At 48.8% G+C, this 23,127-nt stretch overlaps 2 protein-coding genes across 3 annotated transcripts in view; both read right to left on the bottom strand.

The window, feature by feature from the left end:
* FBLN7 (fibulin 7) overlaps positions 1-23,127 on the bottom strand; it is a 101,166-nt gene that overhangs the window by 32,776 nt on the left and 45,263 nt on the right. The gene's annotated exons all lie outside the window — the stretch shown is intronic.
* CD93 (CD93 molecule) lies at positions 3,665-5,667 on the bottom strand. Its single transcript, XM_079299092.1, has one exon. It carries the CDS (start codon positions 5,572-5,574, stop codon positions 3,847-3,849), a length of 1,728 nt encoding a protein of 575 aa, XP_079155218.1. The 5' UTR covers positions 5,575-5,667; the 3' UTR covers positions 3,665-3,846.

Here is a 23,127-nt window from a genome sequence, read left to right as displayed (position 1 = left end):
TATTAATTATAATAATAATTATAATAATTACAATAATAATAATAATAATAAATAATTAACTCTTATTAAATCTCATTGGACTTTTCAGATCTGCCACAGAAATTTGAAAGAATGTCCATGGGATTTAATTCCAGCAGCAGGGATGAACCTCAAGGAGAAAGTGTCCATGGGGGAGCTTGGAACAAAGAGTTTCTCCAAGCAGGATCATTCCAGGAATTTTCTGGAGGGTTGGATAACTCTGACCTTTCCTGGCTTTAGGAACCCCTGTTGTTCCTTTAATTTCCAGTTTTTATTCCACTACTTCTGCTTCTGTTCTCTGGAGAAAAAACCATCAAGGAAAGGAGAAAAAAAAAATAAAAACACAGGAAAAGAAGGAAAACAGAGTGTGTGAAAAAAGAAAAAAAAATCCTAATAAATTTGTGTTCCTGATGGCTTTTGTTGCTTTTTTTTGTTTTGTTTTGTTTTGTTTTGTTTTGCCAGTGACTGCAAACCCAGATTAAAAAAAAAAAATATTCCTCGTCAAGGTTTTTCTCCAGGAAAAAACAGAACCTTCCCAAACAATGATCCCACAGCACCGACCTTGCCCCACAGACAACACTCACCCCTAAAAGATAATGGGGAATGGGGTGGGAGGAACGGGATTCAGCAGTTCCCTAAATTCCCTTTAATCCCACTGAGTCAGGGTGCCAGCACTGCCCTTGCTGCTTTTCCTCTTCCCCAAATCCATCCATCGTGTTTTCCCTGCCTTTCCCTTCGCCTCTGACTCATCCCTGCTCGGCCTGACCCCCGGATCCGGGACTTTGTGACAACAGGGGGGAATTTTTGGGTTCCTTGGCAGGGATTTTGGGATGAGGTGGCTCTGTTGGAATGCTGGCAGATGTCCATGAGGGAATGGAAAGCGGTGGAATGTAAATAATGTGAAATATCAGGGGATAATAGGAGCTAAAGGAGGGCGATCCTATAACTGGATCCCAAAAAATCCCTCGGGTGCAGCTGGAATCAAAGGGGCTGCTCGTGGATTTGGGGTCTTGGCCATGGGATTGGGACCATGATTATAGGATTGGGACGTTGGTTATAGGATTGGGACCTTGGTTATGGGACTGGTACCTTGGTTATAGGATTGGGACCATGGCCACGGGATTGGGACCATGGCCATGGGATTGGGACCTTGGTCATGGGATTGGGACCTTGCTCAGTGATTTGGGGTCTTGGTCATGGGATTGGGACCATAGTTATGGGATTGAGACCTTGCTCAGTGATTTGGGATATTGGTTATGGGATTGGAACCTTGGTTATAGGATTGGGACCTTGGTTATAGGACTGGTACCTTGGTTATAGGATTGGGACCATGGCCATGGGATTGGGACCTTGGTTATAGGATTGGGACCATGGCCATGGGATTGGGACCTTGGTCATGGGATTGGGACCTTGCTCAGTGATTTGGGGTCTTGGTCATGGGATTGGAACGTTGGCTATGGGATTGGTACCTTGCTTATAGGATTGGGACTTTGGTTATGGGATTGGGACCTTGACCATGGGATTGGAACCTTGGTTATAGGATTGGAACCTTGGTTATGGGATTGGAATCTTGGCCATGGAATCAGGACCTTGGTTATGGGATTGGTACCTTGGTTATAGGATTGGGACCTTGCTCATGGATTTGGGACCTTGGCCATGGTTTTGGGACCTTGGTTATGGATTTGGGACCTTGGTCGTGGGTTTGGGACCTTGGTCATGGATTTGAGATCTTGGTCATGGAATTAGGACCGTGGTCATGGGATTGGGACCTTGGTTATAGGATTGGGACCATGGCCATAGCATTGGAACCTTGGTTATGGATTTTGGACTTTGGCCATGGAATCAAGACCTTGGTTATGGGATTGGAAACTTGGTTATGGGATTGGGACCTTGTTTATAGGATTGGGACCTTGGTTATAGGACTGAGACCTTGGTTATGGGATTGGAGCCTTGGCCATGGAAACAGGACCTTGGTTATGGGATTGAGAACATGGTCATGGGATTGGGGCCTCGCTCACAGTTTTAGGAACTTAGTCACAGTCTCAGGACCTTGCCCGTGGGTCGAGGTCCTTCCTCATGGACTTTCCTCGTGATTTTGGGAACTTGGTCATGGCATTAGGGTCTGGCTCATGGACTTGGGCCCTTCCTCCTGCCTTTAGGGCTTTGCTTGTGGCTTTGGGACCATTTTATGGCTTTAGGACCTTCCTTGTGGTCCTGGGATCCAACAGACCCCATCCCAATGCTCCCACCCCACAGCCTCGGCAGGGATGAAGGGAATGGCCCCTGCCCAGGACCACAAATCCTGGGAAAGGCTGAGGAAATCCTGGGATAAGCCCCAGGAAAAGATTTGGGATCACCACTTACCCACCATGGGGAAAAAAAGGATTAGCAGCACCAGAGCACGGATTTTTAGGAATATCTTTATTAAAACCCACTGCAAACACATTTTTGTCCAGGTTTTCTTGGAATTTCACCCGGAGAGAGGTGTTGGGATAACTTTATGCTATAAATCCAAAACAAAACACTCATCCATGACAAAAAACTCCAAGGAGCAGGATGAACATCCCATCTCCATCCACAGATCCCAAGCCAGCATAATTGCACGGGGTAATTAATTTCCTTCATGGATCCAGCTACTCCCAACGCTCTGCTGACTTGGGATTTGGGAATTTTCGGCAGCATTTCCAAGAATCCTGCTGCTGCCTCCCCCCCTGCTTTCTCCCAACCTGGGCAGCACATGGAGAACATTCCTATCAGCTCCACTTTCCTGTTTGCAGCTCACAATGGAGCCCCAAGACAAGAAAAAAAAAAAAAAAAAAAAAGGCAGGAAAGGGTTTTCCTCGGCACATGGAATGGCAGGATGCAGCTCCCTGCCCACCACAAACTCCTTTGTGTTCCATCCCCATTCCCGGAGCAATTCAGCTCCAGGGACTAAACAATTCCAACAGAAACTTCAGAACCCTTCAGAACCCGTGGCTGATCTTCTTCCAGCCCTTCAGAGCATGGATAAACCACGGAGGAGGTGATGCTGGATGTGCCCCTCAGGATTTTTGGGAGAATTCCCGGCTGGAAAGGCTGGAAGATGCTCAAGGAATTTTTGGGAAGTACCTAGGGAGCAACTTGGCATGGAGAGCTTTGGGGGGATTTATGAGTTTTACACAGAATTATCAGCAAATATTCCAATTCCAGCGTGTTCCTTACAGGTGGAAAGAGGGGAAAACACACTCAGCCTGGAGCCAGGAAGGATCCTTCCCCCAAAAAAAAAAAAAGATCCAACAGGAAAAGCCCAGCCTCCCATGCGGCTGATGGGAAGGAGAGCATTGTTTTCTCTGTTTAGAAGAGGATTTAGGCAGGATACTCTGGAAATGAGGAGGTGGTTATTCCAAACACAGCTTTTCCTACCTTTATGCCATCCCTTGGCTCCGTGCTGAGCAGTTTTTCCCTGGTTTCAGGAGACAGACTTTGAATAAAACCCCAAAAATAACCTTTAAGCCCCACCCTGGTTGTGCCTGCAGGGGCCTGTTCGAGCTCTGCTGAGGCACGTCCCCACCTCAAACCCTTTTCCATCCCCATTTCAAGGCAAATCCCAGGCTTGGAACGCAGCCACGAGCAGGGGGAGCAGTGCTGGAGAATTCCCAGTTTCCCTTTGGGAAGGCGATCCAATCATTCCCAATTCGCCTTAGGGAGAGGAGCTGAGGAGAGAAATCCCACCCCATCCCTTCTCCCTGGAGCAGCAGGACTGCAAATCCCACCGGGACAGCCAGAGGAGCTCACTCGGGGCACAAAGCATTCCCTCCCCACCTTTTTATAGGGATTTTTAACCCCCTCCTACCTGCGCTCCCCACGGCTCTCGGGCTGCTCGGGCACCCAGCAATAATTATCGGCCGCGCTTTTGGCCGGCGGCTTCTCCCTCTTGGCCGCCCTTTTCCTGCAAGCCACGAGCGCCAGGGCGAACGCCAGCAGGAGCAGGATGGCCACCAGGCTGCCCACGATGTAATAGAGCAGCAGCCGGGGGCCGTCGGCGCTGTGCTCGTCCAATCCCGCGGTGGGCATTCCCGGAGTCCGCGGGATGCTCGTGGTCCATGGAGTGCCCGGGATGCTGCTGGTGCTCTGCGGGGTGATGCTGGAGCTCTGCGGGGTGATGCTGGAGCTCTGTGGGATGCTGGAGCTCTGCGGGGTGATGCTGGAGCTCTGTGGGATGCTGGAGCTCTGCGGGATGATGCCGGAGCTCTCCGGGATGCCGGAGCTCTGTGGAATGCTATTTAGGATCGCCTCTCCGGGGCTGCAGCCGCGCCCATCGCCATCCCGGACGGAGCCAGGCGGGCACAGGCACTCGTAGCCGCCGGGGAAATTGCGGCAGGCGCCGGGACACAGATCCCGCAGGCACTCATCCACATCCAGGCAGGAATCTCCTCCCGGCTGCCGCTGGAAGCCGGGGCGGCAGGCGCAGCGGAAAGAGCCGGGGATGTTGATGCAGAGCTGCGGGCACGCGTGGGGCTGGGCGCACTCGTCCACGTCGTGGCACAGGCGGCCCGCGGGCCCGGCGGGGCGGTAGCCGGGCCGGCAGAGGCACTGGAAGCTGCCGGGGGTGTTTCGGCATCGATGCTCGCACGGCCCCGACTCGCACTCATCCACATCCGAGCAGCCGCGGCCGTCCGCCGCCAGCGCGAAGCCGGGCTCGCAGCCGCACTCGAAGCCGGCGGGCAGCGGCCGGCAGGAGCCCTGGCAGGGGTTGGGATGGCAGGAATCCTCGGGAAGGCAGGAGGCCATGTCGGCGGCCAGCGCGAAGCCCGGCTGGCAAGCGCAGCGCGGCGGCTGGCCGGGCGCCTCCAGGCAGAGCTGCTGGCACCCCCCATCGTTTTCCCCGCAATCCACCGGGCACAGCGGGCCCGGAGGGTGCCAGGCGAACCCCCCGCCGTCCAGCACCCCCTTGCAGACGGCGAACAGCGAGCGGCCCCCTCCGCGGCACTGCACCTCTGCCAGCGTGCCGAAGGGCGCGGCGGCCAGGCGGGCGGTGCGCACCCCGAACGGGGTGCTGTAGGACACGGAGCCCCTGCCCGCCAGCGGCAGCATCCCGCACATTCCCCGAAAGCTGAACTTGCAGAGGAAAGCGGGCAGCGCGCTCCGGCACGCCCGGTCGCTCCAGCCGCCGTCGGGGCGCAGGCTGGCGCAGCGGGCGCTCACGCAGGTGTCCGCCGGCTCCGATGCCCACGCCGAGAAATTGCCCCGCTCATCCCCGGCTACCCAGGAGAAGCCTCGCAGCGGCTCCTGCGGCTGCACGCAGTGCCCCCGAGGCAGGGCCAGCCCGATCCAAGCCGGGCCGGCCCAGCGGGCCGTGGCCAGCAGCTGCCGCAGCCGGGTGGCCTCGGCGGCGCTGCGCACCGGCGACAGGTTGCCCCCGTTTTCCTGGCAGCGCACCTGGGCGCTCCTCCAGGTGCTCTCGCCGCGGTGCAGGGTGTAGCAGGCGCTGTCGGAGCACAGCACCTCCACGTCCTCCCCCGCGCAGCTCCAGGCCAGCAGCAGCAGCGGCGGCAGCAGCGGCCGGAGCGCGGCCATCCCGCCGGACAAATGGACAAGTGACCGGCCGCCGCTCACATCCCGTTGTCCCGCCGAGCTCTCCCCAAACACATCCTGTGCTCCCGGCTTTCCTATTTATCACCGGAGGCCGCGGCTTCCTGTAGCGTGGAGCCCCGCTGGGCTCCCCTGGCTTCCCCTTCCCGCCGGCTCCTCGCTCCCATCCCAAAGTTTCGGGGGAAACACGCCGCGTTCCTATTTTTATTTTTTTTTTTTTTAATGGTGTTCCTGCTATTTTTTTTTTTTTTTTTATTATTATTATGATGGATTCCCTCCGGCAGCAGCTGAGTTTTCCAAGCCCTAATAGGGGCCGGGAGTGTTTTTCAAGGCACGTGTTGCTATAAAAGGGGAAGGAAAACATCCCGGCTAAAAGAAGCCGTGGGATCCGTGGATGTCGCCTTCCAAAAAAGAGGGAATATTCGGAGCCGGCTCTGCCGCGCACGCGCCAAGATTCCAGCGCAATTTTTTTCCCCTTTCTTTAAATAGATGGAAGAGCGCTGAAATAGGAGCTGGGTCGTGGGAAGATCCTGGGAATACCAGGATGGAGCCAAACCCGGCCGGGCAGCGCTGTCCTGGCATCCCATGGATGAGGATTCCTCACGGAATTCCAGCTCATCCATGAGCAGGGCAGGGATAATTCCACTGGAATGTCCCAGATCTTGATGCTGGGATGCTGGGCTGCTCCCAGTTCTCTCCCTGAATTCCCAGGATTTCTCCCTCTGGCAGCAGCAGGTTTAGGATTGAACCCTGGCAGCCTGGGGAGTCTTTTCCTGCTTGGCACAGCCACGGATCCACTGCTCATTCCTGGAATTTTTGGGTTAGGTGGGTTTGGAATTCCCGAGGGAATGGCCGTGATCCAACAGGGAAATGAAAACCAGGAATCTGCTCCTTTGCTTCCCTCCTAAATAAAGGAGATGCCAAAAATCCCAATAAAAACTGTGGATTATTCCCAGGCACAGCATTCCTGGGAAAGCACTGACTGCTGGGATTTCTTCTGGAATCTCCCAGCCCAGTGAAATTTTGGGACAACTGGGCAGAAACCCCACCTGGATTCTAATTGGATTTATCCAGAATTCCCCAATTCAACCTGGCCTTTTTCCTTTTTTTTTTTTTTTTTTTAATCTAACCAAATTTTCCTGGACAAAATGTGGGATTTTTTAACTACAGCTCCTCTGGATATTCCCAAATTGAGAAAAATCCCAAAATATTTCAATTTAATTTAAATATTAAAAGTCATTCCAGGATAATCATGGAGTTGGTGGGAATGTTCTTTCTTAGGATGTGTAGGATATCCAGGGAAGAACTTCTTGCTCAAAATCATGGAATATTTACAAGAATAAAACTAAAAATATTTTTCAGTGGCTTTATTTATTAAAAAAAAAAAAAAAAAAAAAAAAAAGAGATATCCCTATTTCCAAGGGTTTCATGGATGGGAAATCTCCCTCCCATCATTATTAGGAAAATCTCCACGTTCCAAGTTTATGTGGGAATATTTTTGGTAATTTTTGGTGCTGCTTTGATTGTTTTTGAATATTCCACACTCTTTAAATTTTCCCGATGTTCCCTTTGATAATCTCAGTCCTGGCTCTGAATTTTCAAAGGATTTTCTTTCCCAACTCCCCCTTGGCTGAACAAATCCATCCCCACACAGGAATCCAATCCCAATTATCTGGAGAGCAGAATTCCCACCAAAGGGAATATCCGATACCATTAATTCAAAAATTTGATTTCGAATCAATTTTAATTAATTCTCAAACTTCGGGAACTGCTGAAAATGAAGGAATTGGTTAAAAAACGTCGCTGTGACGTTACAGAAGGAAAAGGGCGTGGCATGTGTGACGTCAGCGGCGGCAAATCCCAGGATTGGGACGAGGGACAATGGAACTGGAGGGAGGGGTGGGGACACCTGTGCAGAAAAAGAATTGGAGGAACTCGACTCCCTCTGGAGACATCCCAAGGACACAGAGCCGGGGTTGGGAAGCTTTGGGAAGGATCTCGGAATGGGGAATGAGCTCCTGTTACACGAAATTTTGGGAATCTGGGCAGTGCAGAGGAGCAGGGATTAGCAGTTAATTCAATTTAATGGGAATTAAAGTGAATTCCAAGTGCCAGGAAAAGGAATTGCTTTGTTTAGGTTTTCACATCCCTTCTCCTCTGCCCCGGGGAGAGCCCACCTGGAATTCTGCATCCAGGTCTGGCTGCCAGCACAGGAAGGACGTGGAGCTGTTGGAGCAAATCCAGAGGATTTTATTTCTGGGATAATCAGAGGGGTGGAGGAAAAACTGAGATTTCTCAGCCTGGCAAAGAGAAAATTCAGGATGATCCCATTGTTCTTCCAGGAGCTGAAGGAGCCGAGGAGGAAAACAGGGAGAGATTATTCCCAAGGGATGGAGTGACAGGGAATGGGGTTACACAGAATATTGGGAATAAATCCTTCCCTGGCAGCGTGGGGAGATCCTGGCACAGATTCCCAGAGAAACTGTGGCTGCTCCATCCCTGGAAGGGTCCAAGGCCAGCTTGGAGCACCCTGGGATAGTGGGAGATGTCCCTTCCCATGGAATGAGAAGAGGAATTAAGATCCCTTCCAGCTGAAATCATTCCATGATTATTTCCCATGGAAATGAGGAGAGGAAGGAGCAGTTCCCATCCCAAATATCCCATTCCTTGCAGGCCTCTCCCTCCTTTTCATGGAAGCAGGGAATTGGTTTCTTGGAGCCCAGATTCCAGGCTGGCATTTTCCATCTTTCCCTCTTTTTGTCTGTTCTTCCTTTCCACGTTTTTCCAACACTGGAGCAACTCCCAGGCTAAAGCTGGAGGAGGGGTGATGCTCAGAACAACCAGGAATTCTGTATTTCTCCAGATAAAATCCAAGACAAAATTCCAGGAGCTCCATGGGTGGGAGGGAGCTGCTCCAGGTGTTCTGAGCAGCTCCAAGGATTTTGCTGGATGTCAACCCAGGACACAATCCCTGAGTTTTGTCCCAGCCCACTTTGTGTTTAAAAAGCCAGGAATTCCATTTCTGTTCCCACTTGGAAGTGGTCTCTGGGAATCCAGGGAGGAGAAATCCCACTGGTTCCCAGCAGATCCATACTTTGAAATTCCTTTGGGATAGAATTGGGGCACTCTTCATTTCCCTCTTCCTTTGTTATCCAGGGGAATTTTTTTTAATTATTATTCTGGAGTTTTTTCCATGTGTTTGGAGCTTTGGAATTGCTGACTGGACTGTCCTGGGTGGTCTGGGGTGGGAATGTGGGGTGGGAACTTCTTTTCCAGATGGAGCAAATTTAGGAAAAAATGGGAATTTAATTAGAGGGATGGATCCCTCCTCCCACCAGGATATTCTCCAAGGGATATTGCTGGGGGAATTCTGGAATAGCAGGGGGGAAGGGGAAGGAGAGGACAGACATTAAATCCCAACCCAAATTCCCTGTTTTCATTCCAGCAGGAGATTTTTGGGATGTTACTGTTGGAATGCCACCAGGACACCTGGAGTGTGCACACACAAACAAACTCTGGGATTTCTCCAAACAACCCAACCCATCCAAACCAGGGATTTGGAGCTCGGAAATGCTGCAGCTCTGCAAAATTCCCTCTTATTCCTAAATTTCCTGGTGATCCAGGATGAGCCATCAGGGAATTTGGCAGCTCCTGCTGCTCCTGAGGGAACTCCAACTCACTTCCCCAAGAAAGGATTGCCTAAGGAAAGGAAAATCTGGAAAATTTCCACTCCAAATTCCCAAAGAATAGGGAATTCCTGTGTGTATTTTACTGGGATTTGTGCATCTGTTCCTTGTGGGAAGCTGGAAGCAAGAGGGAACATTTTTAGGATATTTGGGAGCCTTTTTTTTTAGCATAAATTAAGATTTTTTTTCTGCTGCACATTTCCAATCTTTTAGCTCATCCCATTTGGTGGCAGGATCGGTTTTCCAGGTGGAATAATTAAGGGATGCATAACAACAAATAAATGGAAATGGAAATGGAAATGGAAATGGAAATGGAAATAGAAGTAGAAGTAGAAATAGAAATAAGATTTTTAAAAACTAATAATAATAATAATAATAATAATAATAATAATAATAATAATAATAATAATAATTAGTCTATCCATAGGCAGATGCTGCCTGAATAAACATGGAATTACCATGGGAAGGAAGCATTCCAGGGGATCCATGAGGAATTGATTCCTTCTTTTTTTTTTTCCCCCCTCACTTACACTTTTTTCCCAGGGAAAACAGAAGCTGTGGGGGATAGAATTCCCAATTTCCACCTAAAATCAGGATCAGATCAAGGTGATTCCTTGTTGTTCCAGAGGGAGAATCCCAAAGGAATGGGGATCTGCAAAAGGCGCTGGGATCAGGGATGGAGGATTTGGGGAATCCCATTTTTCTCTGGGATGTTTAGGACATGGATTAAGGAAAGTGTATCCATAGATCCCTTATTTTTGTTGTGGTTTTTTTTCCCTGGAGCAGAGGCAGGGAGCAAATCCCAAGGATGGGGTTACAGCGAGGTCTGGACTCCACCAGAACCAATCGGGATTTGCTGCCATTCCCAAATATCATCCCAGCCCCTCCGGCCGGGAATGACTCAGCCCTGGCACAACCCCAGATTTTCCACCACCCCCAGCTGGATTGTTCCCTGTTTTCCCATTTTCCTCCCTCTTTTTCAGCGCTGCCCCAGCCCAGCTGTGCAGAATCCCGGGAAGGAGGCGCCTCTGGAATGCGAAGGGAAAGGCAGGGCTGGAAACATTCCCGAGGCTCGGGAAGCGCCGGGTGTTGCCCGGCCAGGGCGGCAACAACTGGAAGGAAAAGCAGGGTGGGATTCTCCAAAGGGATGAGCGGCTCCTCCAGACCCTGCCCAGCTTTCCCGGGATAATGAATTCCTTGTTTGCCAAAGGGGTTGGAACGGGATGGGCTCCAAAGTCATTCCCGATTGTTGTTCTGCTGATCCTGATCTTCCCAGAATTTTCTCCCCCCTCCCAGATGAATGTGGGATCCCTTTTCTGGATCATATCGTAGAAAAAAATTCCATTTAAAAACGGGAATTAAAAATACTGGCATCCACTGGGAAATCCAGAGCTCCTCATGTCGGGATGTGGCTGCTCCAGCCCCTCTCCCCATCCAATCAGAGATCCCAAAATTCAGAAGGGAGAGGAGCCAAAAGTTCAAATATTCCTTAAGAAAACAATTTGGCAGGAAAATGACTCGAAGCACATGAAAACATCGAGGTCATTCCCAGCAGGAACTGATCCCAGCAAAGCATCACCATTCCTGCTTCCCACACTGGGCTCCTTCCAGGTTTTTCCTTTCCATCCTGCAAATCCTCCTCCTTGGATCCTTCTTTTCCATCCCCTTGTGTGTTCAGTTTAACCGGATTTCAGTGGGAATAAAATTCCTGTTCCCACCTGGTCCAAAAGCAGGAATTATCCCCCTGGAATTGCTGATACTTTGGGGTTTTTTGAAGATCCCAAGTTTCCAACCCCTTTGGATGTGGAGAAATCTTGGAAAACTGCCCCATCCCTGCCCTTGGAGCCCCAGGGCTAAAAAATGCTGTTGGCACATTCCATAGTTGAAATTTTAGAGGAAAAACCGGGTCCCTTTTTTTTTTTTTTTTCATGGAAAATATTCCCAGCCCCGAGCAAAGCCTGGTGGGATTTCCAGAGCAATTCCAAACTGCTTTTCCGTGTTGCTCCAAGTTTTCTTCCCTCTGGTTTTTGCCTGGTTTAACTCTTTTCCCTCTTCCCCCTCCTATTTATCCAAGGAAATGGGGCTGCTCGGGAATTCAATGGGAGGAAGGCAGGAGCTGCTGGCTCTGCATCCTGGGGCTGCTGGGGGGATCCAGAGGTACTTCCCTACTTTTTAATGGGATTAAGGAATAATCTCCCAGCAACTCTACTTGAAAACTGATGGAGGGCTTGGAAAAACGGGATCCCAAAAGCTGGAGCTGTTAGGGAATTGGGAAGTTTGGGAAAGGGGGAAAACAAAAGCTCTACAATTCCTGGGAAAAGTCAAGCAAGGTTGGAATTCCTTGCTTGGACTCTGGGAAGAAGCAAATCCCTCCCTTTTTGCAGCATTGCTGGGAGCTCAGGTTTTCCTGGAATGGGGTGGCCTTTGCTCCATGCTGGTGATTGATGTGGGAATCAACCCCTGCTCCTGACCCCGGGATATTTGGGAGCTGGGAAGTTGGGAAGTGGCTGGGACTCGATCCCAAATGTGCTCCCAATCCCTTTGGTGTTGAGGGACTGAGTGGCCCAGGGAAAAATTCCCAGATCTTCCCAGAATCCCAAACTGGATTCCAGGCAGAGCTCAGCACCGCTGGGACACATAACAGATTAACAGAATTCCGGGATCAAAACCCTGCATTTAAACCCCATCCCCAGGTTTTTTGGGGGCTGCTTTGGGAAGCCAGGGCATCATTCCCAGCCCACGGCAGAGCGGCACACGGATCCCGGTGGGATTTGCCCGGAAAACTCGGCGCTCCCAGTACAATGCCCAATTTCCTGCTGGGAGGCTCCCGGCAAGGCAGGAAAACATCAGCACTTTTCCAGAGGCTCCCTGTTTCCCTGCTGCCTTCGGGGCAGGGAGGATCCATCCCACGATTTTTCTCTGGAATCTCGCTGCCGTCAGTCCTCACCTGGGATGCTTCTCGGGGATGAGAGCTCCGTGAATAAAACTTGGGATCGTTGGGAATGTGGGTAATAAAGATAAAGGCTGGGAAGGCTGGGCAGAGTTTTCCGGCTGGAGAACATGTCCCAAGGTTGAGCTTTTCCCTCCTTATCGCGGCTCCGCAGCAGCCGGGGATGGGTTGGCCACAGCTGGAATTTCCCTGCCTCAGCAAAGGGAAAAAAAAAAAAAGGGAATGCAAAGCAAAAAATTCCCTGGGTTGCCGGGCAGGGAATCACAGCAAAATCTCCCCTTGATTCCACACCCTGCTCTTGGGAAAACAGGGAAGAAAATGCTTCCTTAGAGGTTTAAAAGGAATTTTCCCTCTTTTCCAGCATTATTTGTTTGTGTTTCCATAGGATCTTCCCCGTTGTTGTGGGCACCCAAGGCTGATTTTGCCTATGGAAAGGGAATGGATGGAGCAAAGGGAATTCTGGGGCTTCCATGCAGCGCTGGGAAAATGGAAACAGCCACAAAAACCACGGATTGGGATCCATTCTCCAGCTCCCGAGATGGGATTCCACTGGTTAATTACGGCCACATTCCCATGTTGGAGAGGAATTAGGGATCATTTCCAGCTGCTCCCTGCCCTAATTCCAAGGGTTTTACCTTTCCCGGGAGCCAGCCCAGCTCTCCGGGTTATCTGTGGCTGCTTCCGGAGCTCCCTGTGGAATTTGGTGAAGGCCAGCATGGAAATGGGAAGAGCCCTGTGGATAAACATCTGGATCCTGCCATTGTTATCCCGAAAGGTGCAGCAGGAGAAAGGTGGGGAGGAGCCAGGGATGCTCTTCCAAAGGGATAAAATCCTTGGATTCTTGTCCCTGCCGGCCACCTGCAGGTCTGATCCCAGCTGGAGGCAGCTTTCCACTGACCTCACTGGGCAAACATTCCCTCCTCCCTGGTTTTGCAAGGAGTGAGACACTGGATACTCAGGATGGAAGGAGAAATCCATGGCAAAAAGAAAAAAAAACAAACAATCAGGAGCTTGTTCCATTCCCAAATCCTCCTGGGATTTTCCCCAAATGAAATCCAAGCTGGATGCCTTCAGCTCCAGGAGGTCTGGGGGTCCAGTTCCTCTTTTTTCCCAAGGAATGTGCAGTGCAAAGGCCAAGCTTCCCATGAATTCCCCCCACTGGAGCTAATTCATTTCCCAGCTAAACACCAGCTAAAAGTTTGATGTGGTTTTCCCAAAATTCCCTGGAAAAGCTGTGAGAGTCTTGTCAGGCAGCTGTTGGGACACTCCAACAGGGCAGCCAGAGCTGGACAGAGCCAAAATTATCCTTAGGGAAGTGGGAAGCATGAGCTGGAAATGGGGCAATCTGGAAAATAAAATGTCATTCCCATGCTGCCAAGAAAGAGAGGGAAAAGAGACAGCATGGATTTGATCCCAAAAAAAAAAATGGGATTGGTTGGTTTATTGCCAACATTGCCACAGCACCCATGGCTCCTCTTCCCACTGTGTTATCCTGGATCTGGGAATTCCCAGATTCTTCACTTGGAATGCCACCTTGGCAGGGTTGGAACCAGGCACCAACTCCAGGATTTTTAGCAGGAAGAGATGGAAAAGTGGCATCCCCTGGCTCAGCTGAGGATTTTAGGAATGTGCAGTGCTGGCACTGCCTTTCCTTGGAGCTTTCCCTGCCTGATTTCCCAATCTTTATTTCCAAATCTGTAGCATTCCAGACTGATCTCCTGTGGAATTCGGGCTATAAATCTCCCTGGCAGTTCTGGCTCCAAGTGGGAATGCTGATGTTGAAATTCTCCCACCTGGATTTCAAAAGCCATTCCCTAAAGGTGGAGAATCCCCCCTACCCCGGGGTGATCCACCTGGGATCAAACATCCACAGCTCCAGGGATCAGGAGTGAGTAGTTTCTTTAGGTGGGATCCATTTTCCCCCCAGGAATTTCTCTCCAGGTATTCCAGCTGTTTCCTGGAGAGAGCAGCTGCTTGCTCTTCCCATCTTTATGGGATTTTAGGGATTGTCCTTCCCACCTCATTCCCTCTTCCTCTGGAGTTCTCAGTGCCAAACTGGGAGCCAAACCCCTCATGGGAACAGCCTGGAATGTACCCGGAGCTGCTGGAATAAATCCCAAGTTGTGGTCCCAGCTCTGTTGCCATGGAAAGGAGCTCTTGGATTCCAACAGGGTGGGATCATTCCCAGTTTTCCTGCTTGATCCCAGCAAGAACAGGACACCTCACTATGAGCTCCACATCCTCATCCTGCTTTTCCACAGGGAAAAGCTGCTGGAGACACAGCAGGATCTGGCCTAGAATGCACTGGGATGGCCGGAGCAGTTTCTTGGGAAAAAGCCTCTTTCAGTCCCAGCAAACTCCAGCTCCTGCCAACATTTCACTGGGAACAGCCTGAAAGGACTGGAAAAAGCCCAGGGAACACGAATCCCCAGGAGGGAGCAGCCTGCTCTGTCACAGAGTGTGCAATTCCCGCATGGATGTGACTCTGGGATTACTCAGGGCTGAGGTGATGAATCCATGAGTGCCCCAGATTCTTAGGAATTTCTCAGAACTGCTGCCCAGACGGGATGGATTGCAGTTTTCCAAAGCCTGGATGAGGAGGGGTTGTCCTGGATCAGCTGTCAGGTTTGGGAATGGGCTGCCCTGGGAATGGAGCAAGGTGTGGAGTTCCTCTTGGAATTCTCCACCAAGAATGAAGAGCCACCAAAATGGCTTTTCCATCTTTCTTGGGAATGCTGAGTGCCAAGGACTCCTCCTGTGCTCCATTCCCAACTGCTCCATGCAGGGGCAGCTCCTGCACCTTGTCCTTGGAATTCTGGAATTCTGAGCTTCTGCTTCCTTCCCATGCACTCCCGTTTTCCAGAGGGACAAAATTCCCACCTGATCCTTGCAGCTCAGCCCACAGTGACCTTGTCCCAGCTCCAGGAAAAGGCAGGAAAGTACAGGTGTTGGCATTCCAGTTGGGAATTCTGGGCCTAGAAAAGGTTCTCTGCTCCTATCCCAGCTCCAGGTGCGTGCCCTGAATTCCCAAATTCTTGCTCCAGAGAGGAAAGTGTTTTTGGAGTCACCCAGATCCACTCCTGAACTTTCCCACTTTTCCCTTGGGAAGTCAGAAATGTGCATCCACAGCATCTCCAGGATGAGCTTGGATCCTTAGACCCGGATCCATGGACCTAAAATTAAGATTTAAGGAATTTGGGATCTTTTTACCCTTCCTTTGGGCTTCCTTCCCTTGTCTTTCCCACATTTCTCCCTGACACTTTCAGGCTCCAGCCTGTTTTTATTTTTCCTAAGGGTGGAGTTCCATGACCTCACATACCTGGATTAATAACACAGATCCATCATATTTTGGGATGTTCTTCCAGCTTCCAATGCAAGCCTGGGATTGGCAACCCCACTGCAGTGCTCCCAAGAGATTTTTGGGACAACCTGGAGCCAACTCCAAACCTCCTGATCTCATGGATCCCTCTGAGCCATAAAAAAAGAATCCATAAAATCCTTTGGAATATTATTGGGTACCCAATATCTGCTGGTGTGATTCCCATATGGAAAAATAAAGGAATTTTTTATGGAATTAGCTGCCAGGTTATGTCCAGCTCCCAGGTTTTTTCTTGTTACAATTCCCTATGGAATGTGTTTTCCCAGAGGTTGGATCCACCCCTTTAGGTGCTGGAGTTTGCTTTGCCTGTGGTTATCCCAGAAAATTCCTCCTCACTTGGAGCCTCCTCCATGCCAGCTGCAACATTCTCCTATTTCCCTGCAGCCCTGGTTTTTAAGGGAAAATTAATCCAGACAGGAAAAAAATCGGAGCGTGACACTCTGGGATTTGGAACTCCAGCTCCATCCAAAGGGGTATTTTTTTCCTTAATCCACCTTGGAATTCCTCCAGCCCTGGAACTCCTGGTAATCATTAAATATCCTGGAGTTAAAGCAGATGGTTTAATAAAGAGCTCGTGGCACGACCCAAAGTAATTCCTGCTGTTTTTCCAATGGTTATCCGGCCATTCCCAGCCCCACTGCTCCCCTAGGAATATCAATTTTTTTAAATCCCAGTTGGGAAAACATTCCTTTTAAAGATAAGTGGTTGGTCTGGGAACACTTCTGGAGATGGAATTTTGTATATTTGAACGTGGACACGGCTCCAAAAGCCATTCCTGAAATTAATTGGGATAATTATTGGGATCATTATTAGGGATAAGCACAAAGCTGGGAAATCAGCAGTGGGAAAACTCAGCAAATCCTTCTCCAGAAAACCCTAATCCACTCTTTTATCCCAAAATCTGGCACAACCCTGAGCTCCACACGGGCATCCAAGCCTCACTCTGCAGTTTTAAGCTTTTCTTAAATCTAAAAAAAAATAACCAATTTGGGAATTTCCAGCATGGATCCTCCCTCCCTGCCTAATGACCGTGCTGGGAACAAATGGTGATGGATCAAAAGGGATTAATTGGGATTTTAATGAGCACAGACATTTGGCTTGGGATGAGTTCCCCACATTCCACCAGCTTTGGGGATGGATCTTGGCACAGACCTTCTCCAAGCAGGAGAGCTGAAAGGAGAAAAGATGGAATAAGATGAAGGAGATGGGATTTTTTTTCATGGAATGGGTTGCTAGCATTGGAATTCCCCAGGGAGGTTTGGAATTCCCATCCCTAGAAAAGTCCTGGATGGAATAAAAGAAGGCAAATGGGAATTTTTCCATAGAATGGGTGCTAGCATTGGAATTCCCCAGGGAGGTTTGGATGCCCACTCCTGGAATAAAACATGAAGGAGATGGGAATTTCTTCTCTCACGTAAATATTTGGAGTTCCCACTCCTGGAGGTATCCAAGGAATACCTGGCTTGGGTGACAGCCATCCCAGAGGTCTTTTCCAACCCCAGTAATTCCATGGGATTCTGTGGGAATACAGGCAACATCCCAAGCTGCAGCTGGGGCCCGGGATGACTCATCCTGAAATTCCCCCAAATATTTTGCCAGGTCTTTGTTTCTCCAGGCAGCTGCTCCTTCCACGTTGAGTCATTCCCATGCCAAGATTCCACACCCAAACTGGGACTGAAAAGGGCATTTTTTTTTTGTCCCTGCAGGAGCACCTGGAGGCGGGAATACTCTCCCTGAAAACACTCGGGTGACGCAGATATAAACTGAAATTCCCGGGTTTTTTTCCCCCACAAATTATTTGGATTTGCAAAACCACGGTGAGCGCTCAGCACTAAGGAAAAAATAATCACTGAGGGGAAAATATTATTACTGGGAAGGCAAATATTTACATTAAAAAAAAAAATTGGGATAATTCTGGTGGCTAAAAGTCAAGAGGCTTCTGTAGGAGGACGAGAAGTTTGGGATCTTGAGAGGGAACAGCAGAAAAAACACAGCCAGCTGTTGGAAAAAAATATCACTTAATCTGATGCATTCAGATTTATTTTCCTCATAATTTTCCCTGGTGAACAGCTGGGATCAGCTGGAATTTGTCCGGAATCACCTCCGTGAAATCAGCAGCTCTTTCAGTCGGAGTCTTGGGACAAGGGGAGGGGAAATCTGGCAAGAATTCCCTCTTTTCTTGACACTGGGAATAACTTTTAGCTGGATTTTTTCTGGCTGGGAGCAAGGTGTTAATCTGAATTTATTCCCTGGGATCTTTTGCATTATCAAGGAATATTGAGTAGGAAGGGACCCTGTGGAGAAGAGGGGGGAAAAAAGGGATTTTTGTTTTTTTTTCTCCCCCACCTCCTTTTGCAAGTGGAATATTTGTTCTATATTGAAATGTAACTAAACAGGAGGCAAAAGCATTAACATCCTGTCCTTTTTAGCTGGAGACTAAACATCATCCACCTGTTTTCCAGATCCTGGATGGAGAAATGGGATCTTTAGGATATTCCATAACCCCCAGACCCAACTATTTCAAACTCAACCAGAACTCAACTACTTAAAAATCAAATAAAAACCATTTAAATCTGGGCTTCACTGGGAGTGTTAAGGAGTCAAAAATACGTGGATCAGGCCTTCAATATCCATGGAATGTGAGGGAAAATCCTTTTCCTCCAGAGGCAACTTCTGGGTTCGATTCCCAGGGTTTAGCAGGGGTTAAAACATTTGGGAGAAGAAGGAAAACAAGTTTGCCAAGAGCTTAAAAATGTGTGATAAACAAGCCAATGAGCTGTGCCTGAGGATTTATTTCGTGCCAGGAGGAAAATATCATAGACACACTCCCAAAATTTGGATTTCCATCTCCCTAGCACGTCACTTATGAGGCGTGTGGGGTCAGGATTGCAGGGAATTAATGATCTCCCGGGAAAAAAAAAAAACAGAGGGAACGTCCGGAATTGACAGCCCAGAGCCAAAATCTTGGGCTCTGGGGTGGTGCTGAGCTGGATTTGAGCTCATTTTGGACAGACCTTCCCAAATTGGGGTCTTGACCTTGGTGGGAGCCCTTCCAGCGACTCCTGGATGTGTTCCCCACATTATATTTAATTTAATTCATTTATTGCTTCAATCCATAAAAGCTCATTGGTTTTCCAGGGCTCCAAGTGTTCAGCCTGGAGAAGAGAAGCTGCAGCATTCCAAGACTTGAAGGAGCTACAAGAAACATGGAAAGAGAGATAATTTCCATGTACCTGGAATGATGGGATGAAAGGAAATGGGATGGATGGGATTTTGGGAAGAAATCCTTCTCTGTGAGGGTGGTGAAACCCTGGCAAAGGTTTCCCAGAGAAACTGTGGTTGCTCCATCCCTGAAAATGTCCAGGGCTTGGAATTTGATAGTTGGATTTGATGATTTTAAAGGTCTTCTCTCAGTTTGCTCTGGTGTCCAGGTTTTTCCCATCAGAATTTTAGCGGGAATTAAACATTGCTGGTTTTTTTTTTAGGATTCTAAAAATCTCATTTTTCAGACAAAACACACAAGGACTCTCCTCAATACCCACGTTTTCCAATCTGCCAGGATACACAGAACTCCTGCTCCTCAAGACTGAACCTGAGGGGGAGAATGGCTGATCCCATCCCAAAATTTCTCATGGAGAGCAGGACAACAGGCTAAGCAGTGCTTGGTGCTGACACATAGTTCTTCCTATCAGGATTTTCTCTGGAATTTGCATCTTTAGCCCATGCTGAAAGCTCTGTCCCTATTTTAGGGATGATCCAAGTGTTTTCTTGGCTCCCAAGAAAAGGTTTTTGGGAGCTTTTTCTGCAGTGCCACGGTTGATATCATCTGGATTAAAGGGATGATTAAAGGATGCTCTTTCCATAGTCTGCAGCATCCTCTGGTGGAGCCATAAGGAAGGGATATCCATCCAGGAAAAACACACTTTTTTTGGGAAAAGCCCAAAATCACCAACCCCCAGCACTGCTTCCTGCTGTGCTCCAGGGGGGAGATTTTGGGATTTGGGGATGTTTCCATCCTTTGATTTGTTGGAAGTGTCCTGGCTGACCTCGAATCACAGATGGATCAGAACTGACTGGCAGAGCTGACTCCAAATTTTTCCCCTTTTTCCTGCTTTTAGTCACCAGGTATTTCTCCACTCCCAACCAAGATAAAAATCTGAATTCCCAGACTCTGATTCTTTCCTGGATTTTGTTTTGGCTTAACAGGTTGTTTTATTTTGCTTCACCCACCACCTGGGATTGGCATCTCCTCCCACATTTCATCTGTTGAAATTTCAAAATTTGGGATTGGGAAAGAGCAGCTCTCCCCTCTCCCTCCCCAAGAATTCCATGGGAGCCCCTGAAGTGCATCCGAGCACCTGGAATATTTGGAGAATTGAGCGAATCTCCTGAGAAATAAAATTTTGGAATTCTGACTAAATTTCCAGTAAAGGAAAAGCAAACACCATTCCCATATTATCCTGACATTTTCAACATGGATTTCTCATTTTTCTGCTCGTTCTTCCCGCTCCCAGAGCTGTGTCTGGATTATAGAAACATTCCCCAGCTACAAACAAAATAATCAGGATTGAAAACGTGGATAACACAGATGTCTGCCTTTCTTGATTTTTTTTTTTTTTTTTTTTTTTTTTTTTTTAATGAAGGAATTTATTTTACATTTCCTCAGGGAATTGCGGTCATCCAGCGTTTTTCCAAGCTGTTAAAACGTGAAGATTTTAAAACCTGCACTTAAGTGGGGGAAAAAATGCTTCAAAGGAGGAATTTATCTCGGAAAAAAAGATTGGAAGCGCTTGGCATTTTGAAATAATTTTATGTGGCAGAAGGCAGGAATATGGGATCACCAGTGGGAATCAAGAGGGAGACCCTGCGCTTCTCCTAATCCCAAATTTACCCCACTAAAGTTCAGAGCTTTTTACTGGTTTACATAAACACCTAACTCTGGAACTGTCCACATAGATATCCCAGAATCCATAAAAATATCCCTTTATCCACACTGGGAGAGGCTGAGGGGCAAACTGGGCACTATTAAATCCCCTGACGACACGCATCACCGAGGTCATTTCACCACAGAAAACCCGGCTCTTCTTTTTAAAAATTATTTCCAAACCGACTCGTTTCTGGATCGGTTTAATTTTTTTTTTTTTTTTTTTTTTTTTTTTTTTTTTTTTTTTTTTTTTTTTTTTTTTTTTTTTTGCGGATTAGCGTCGATTTAAAGCGGGAATTGAGGATTTAAAGGTGTTTTTTTTTTTTTTTTTTCCCCTGTGGGGACGCCTTGCCCTCACTCAAAATGGCGGCGGCGCTGAGGGGATGAGGCCATGAGGCCGCGGCCGCCATGGCGCTTTCGGGCAGCGGGGTAAGGACCGGGATGGAGCCCGGGAGAGCCGGGAATCATCCCCGGAACACCGGGAATCATCCCCGGGAGAACCAGCAATCATCCTCGGGAGAGTTTAAAGGTGGTTTTGTGGTTTTTTCCCCCCTGTGGGGATGCCCTGCCCATACTCAAAATGGCGGCGGCGCTGAGGGGATGAGGCGATGAGGCCGCGGCCGCCATGGCGCTTTCGGGCGGGGACCGGCGGCGGGGTAAGGGCCGGGATGGAGCCCGGGAAAGCCGGGAATCACCCCCGGGAGAACCGGGAATCATCCCCGGGAGACCGGGAATCATCCCCGGGAGAGATCTCGGCGCTGCCGCCCGGCGGGAGGCGATTCCCGGGTGTCGCAGGTGGCTCCCCTCATGTCCTCCCTGTGTCTCTGCTTTGCAGGTATCGGGATCCAAATATCGCGATCAGAATGCAGAAGATGATGCTTTGATGGCACAAGGAGCAGCAGGCGACATTGCCAGATTGTCATCCCGAGGATGGTGAGAGTTCCTCGGGGGTGTCCCGAAGGTAACGTGGTTAGGGAGAAATCCAAGTGCTGTATGTTTCAAAAAATACAACAACAAACCCCAAACTTGAGGTCTTTTAAATTAATTTATCCAGCAGTCTGCTGGAGGGAGAATGGAATTTTTATTTTTTCCCTGGAGCATCAGTGGGGATTTTCCTAGAGGATAAATGAAGGCTGAGGTGGGTAAATGGAGATTGATACAGAACAATAAATAGGGACGCTGTGGAGCATGAATTGACATTTTCCAGGTGGATAAAACAGAAAAAAAAAATCAGCAGGTAAATGGAGATAATAAAAATATACAAATATAAATATTTTCTTGGAGATTCAGGTCACTGTTGGGTTTTATTTCTTCAAGGAATTGTAGCAGTTCCAGTTGTAGCGATTCCAGCTGCACTGATTCCAATTCCTCATCAGGAACTCCAGAATTTAATTGAAATACTCTTTGAGTTTTCCATCAGTTCTGATGCAATTAAAGTGTCTTTGCAAACAATCTCCTGGATTAATTATGCTTTCTGCAAATCTTGCACACGTGTGTGCATTTTTGAAGTATTTCTTCCCAAAAAGCTGGAGAGAAGTTACAAACAAACCCATAAAAACGGGGAGGAAATGGAGTTTTCGTTTAAATCCTTGGAGTGACTGTTTTGGAGACTTGAGGACTTGGCAGCACTTTGGAAAAGCTGAAGATCAGCTTCCAAATGGGAACAGAAAATACAAACATTTATTTTATTTCCGAAGGAAAAAACGGTGGGAGTTGATGGATTCGTGGAAAGACGCTTCACTTGCTGCATGGGGGGGGGTTTAATCCAGAAGCAGCTGAACTCGGAGATGATCTTGGAATTTATCTCTCCCATCAGGCTCCGTGTCAGATGCTGGTGTTAGAGGAGCTCCCCAGGGAGCCTGGATCAGGATCTTATCTCAGATGGGAATCTCAACAGGAGCAGTGGGGAATTAGCACGGAGCTGCTCCCATCGATTCCTCTGAGCACTGCACACAAACCAGGATTTCCCGCTGGGAAACACGGAGATGGGCTGGAAGCTCCTGTGGATTTTGGAGCTGAACCTCTGGATCTCTGTTGCTCCCAGTGGGATTCCCATTCCACATGGGAACAGTTGGGTTGGCAGCGTTGCAGAGATCCCTGCTGGCTGTGGCAGTGTCCCAGTAGGAATCTGGATGCGAGCAATCCTTTTTCCAGTAGAGTTTAGGCAATTCTCAAATTCCTCAATTTCCTGGGAGTGGGTGGTGGTGATCCATCAGAGCCTGGATGTCTCTTCCAGCCTCAGTGATTCCTTGGCATTCCAGGATAAATCATTCCCACAGCCCTCCCTGCCTTAGCTCCAGAATTCCTTGGACCTGACTCGCAGGAGTGTGTTGAAATCAGGATTTTTCTCTTGGACCGGCGGATGGCTGGGTTGGGGTCTCCCACATGGGGAATTTAGGGAATTTCCCACTGGATTAAGGTGCACTGGTGCAACCGGATTTCTCTGGAATGCTCAGGTTTGGGGTTTAAAATCGGAATTTTGTGTCTCTGTCTGGGCATTTAATCCCTGTTTCCTTTGCTTTAAATCCTGGGAGGAAAAGTCCATCCTGCATTCCTGACGAGGTGAAAAATGCAGATCTTAATGAACCGAGGTGTTTTA

Source organism: Erithacus rubecula, assembly GCF_903797595.1.
Source record: "Erithacus rubecula genome assembly, chromosome: 2".
NCBI lineage: Eukaryota > Metazoa > Chordata > Aves > Passeriformes > Muscicapidae > Erithacus > Erithacus rubecula.
The sequence above is the reverse complement of the archived record's forward strand: the minus strand, read 5'-3'. Positions and strand labels throughout refer to the sequence as shown.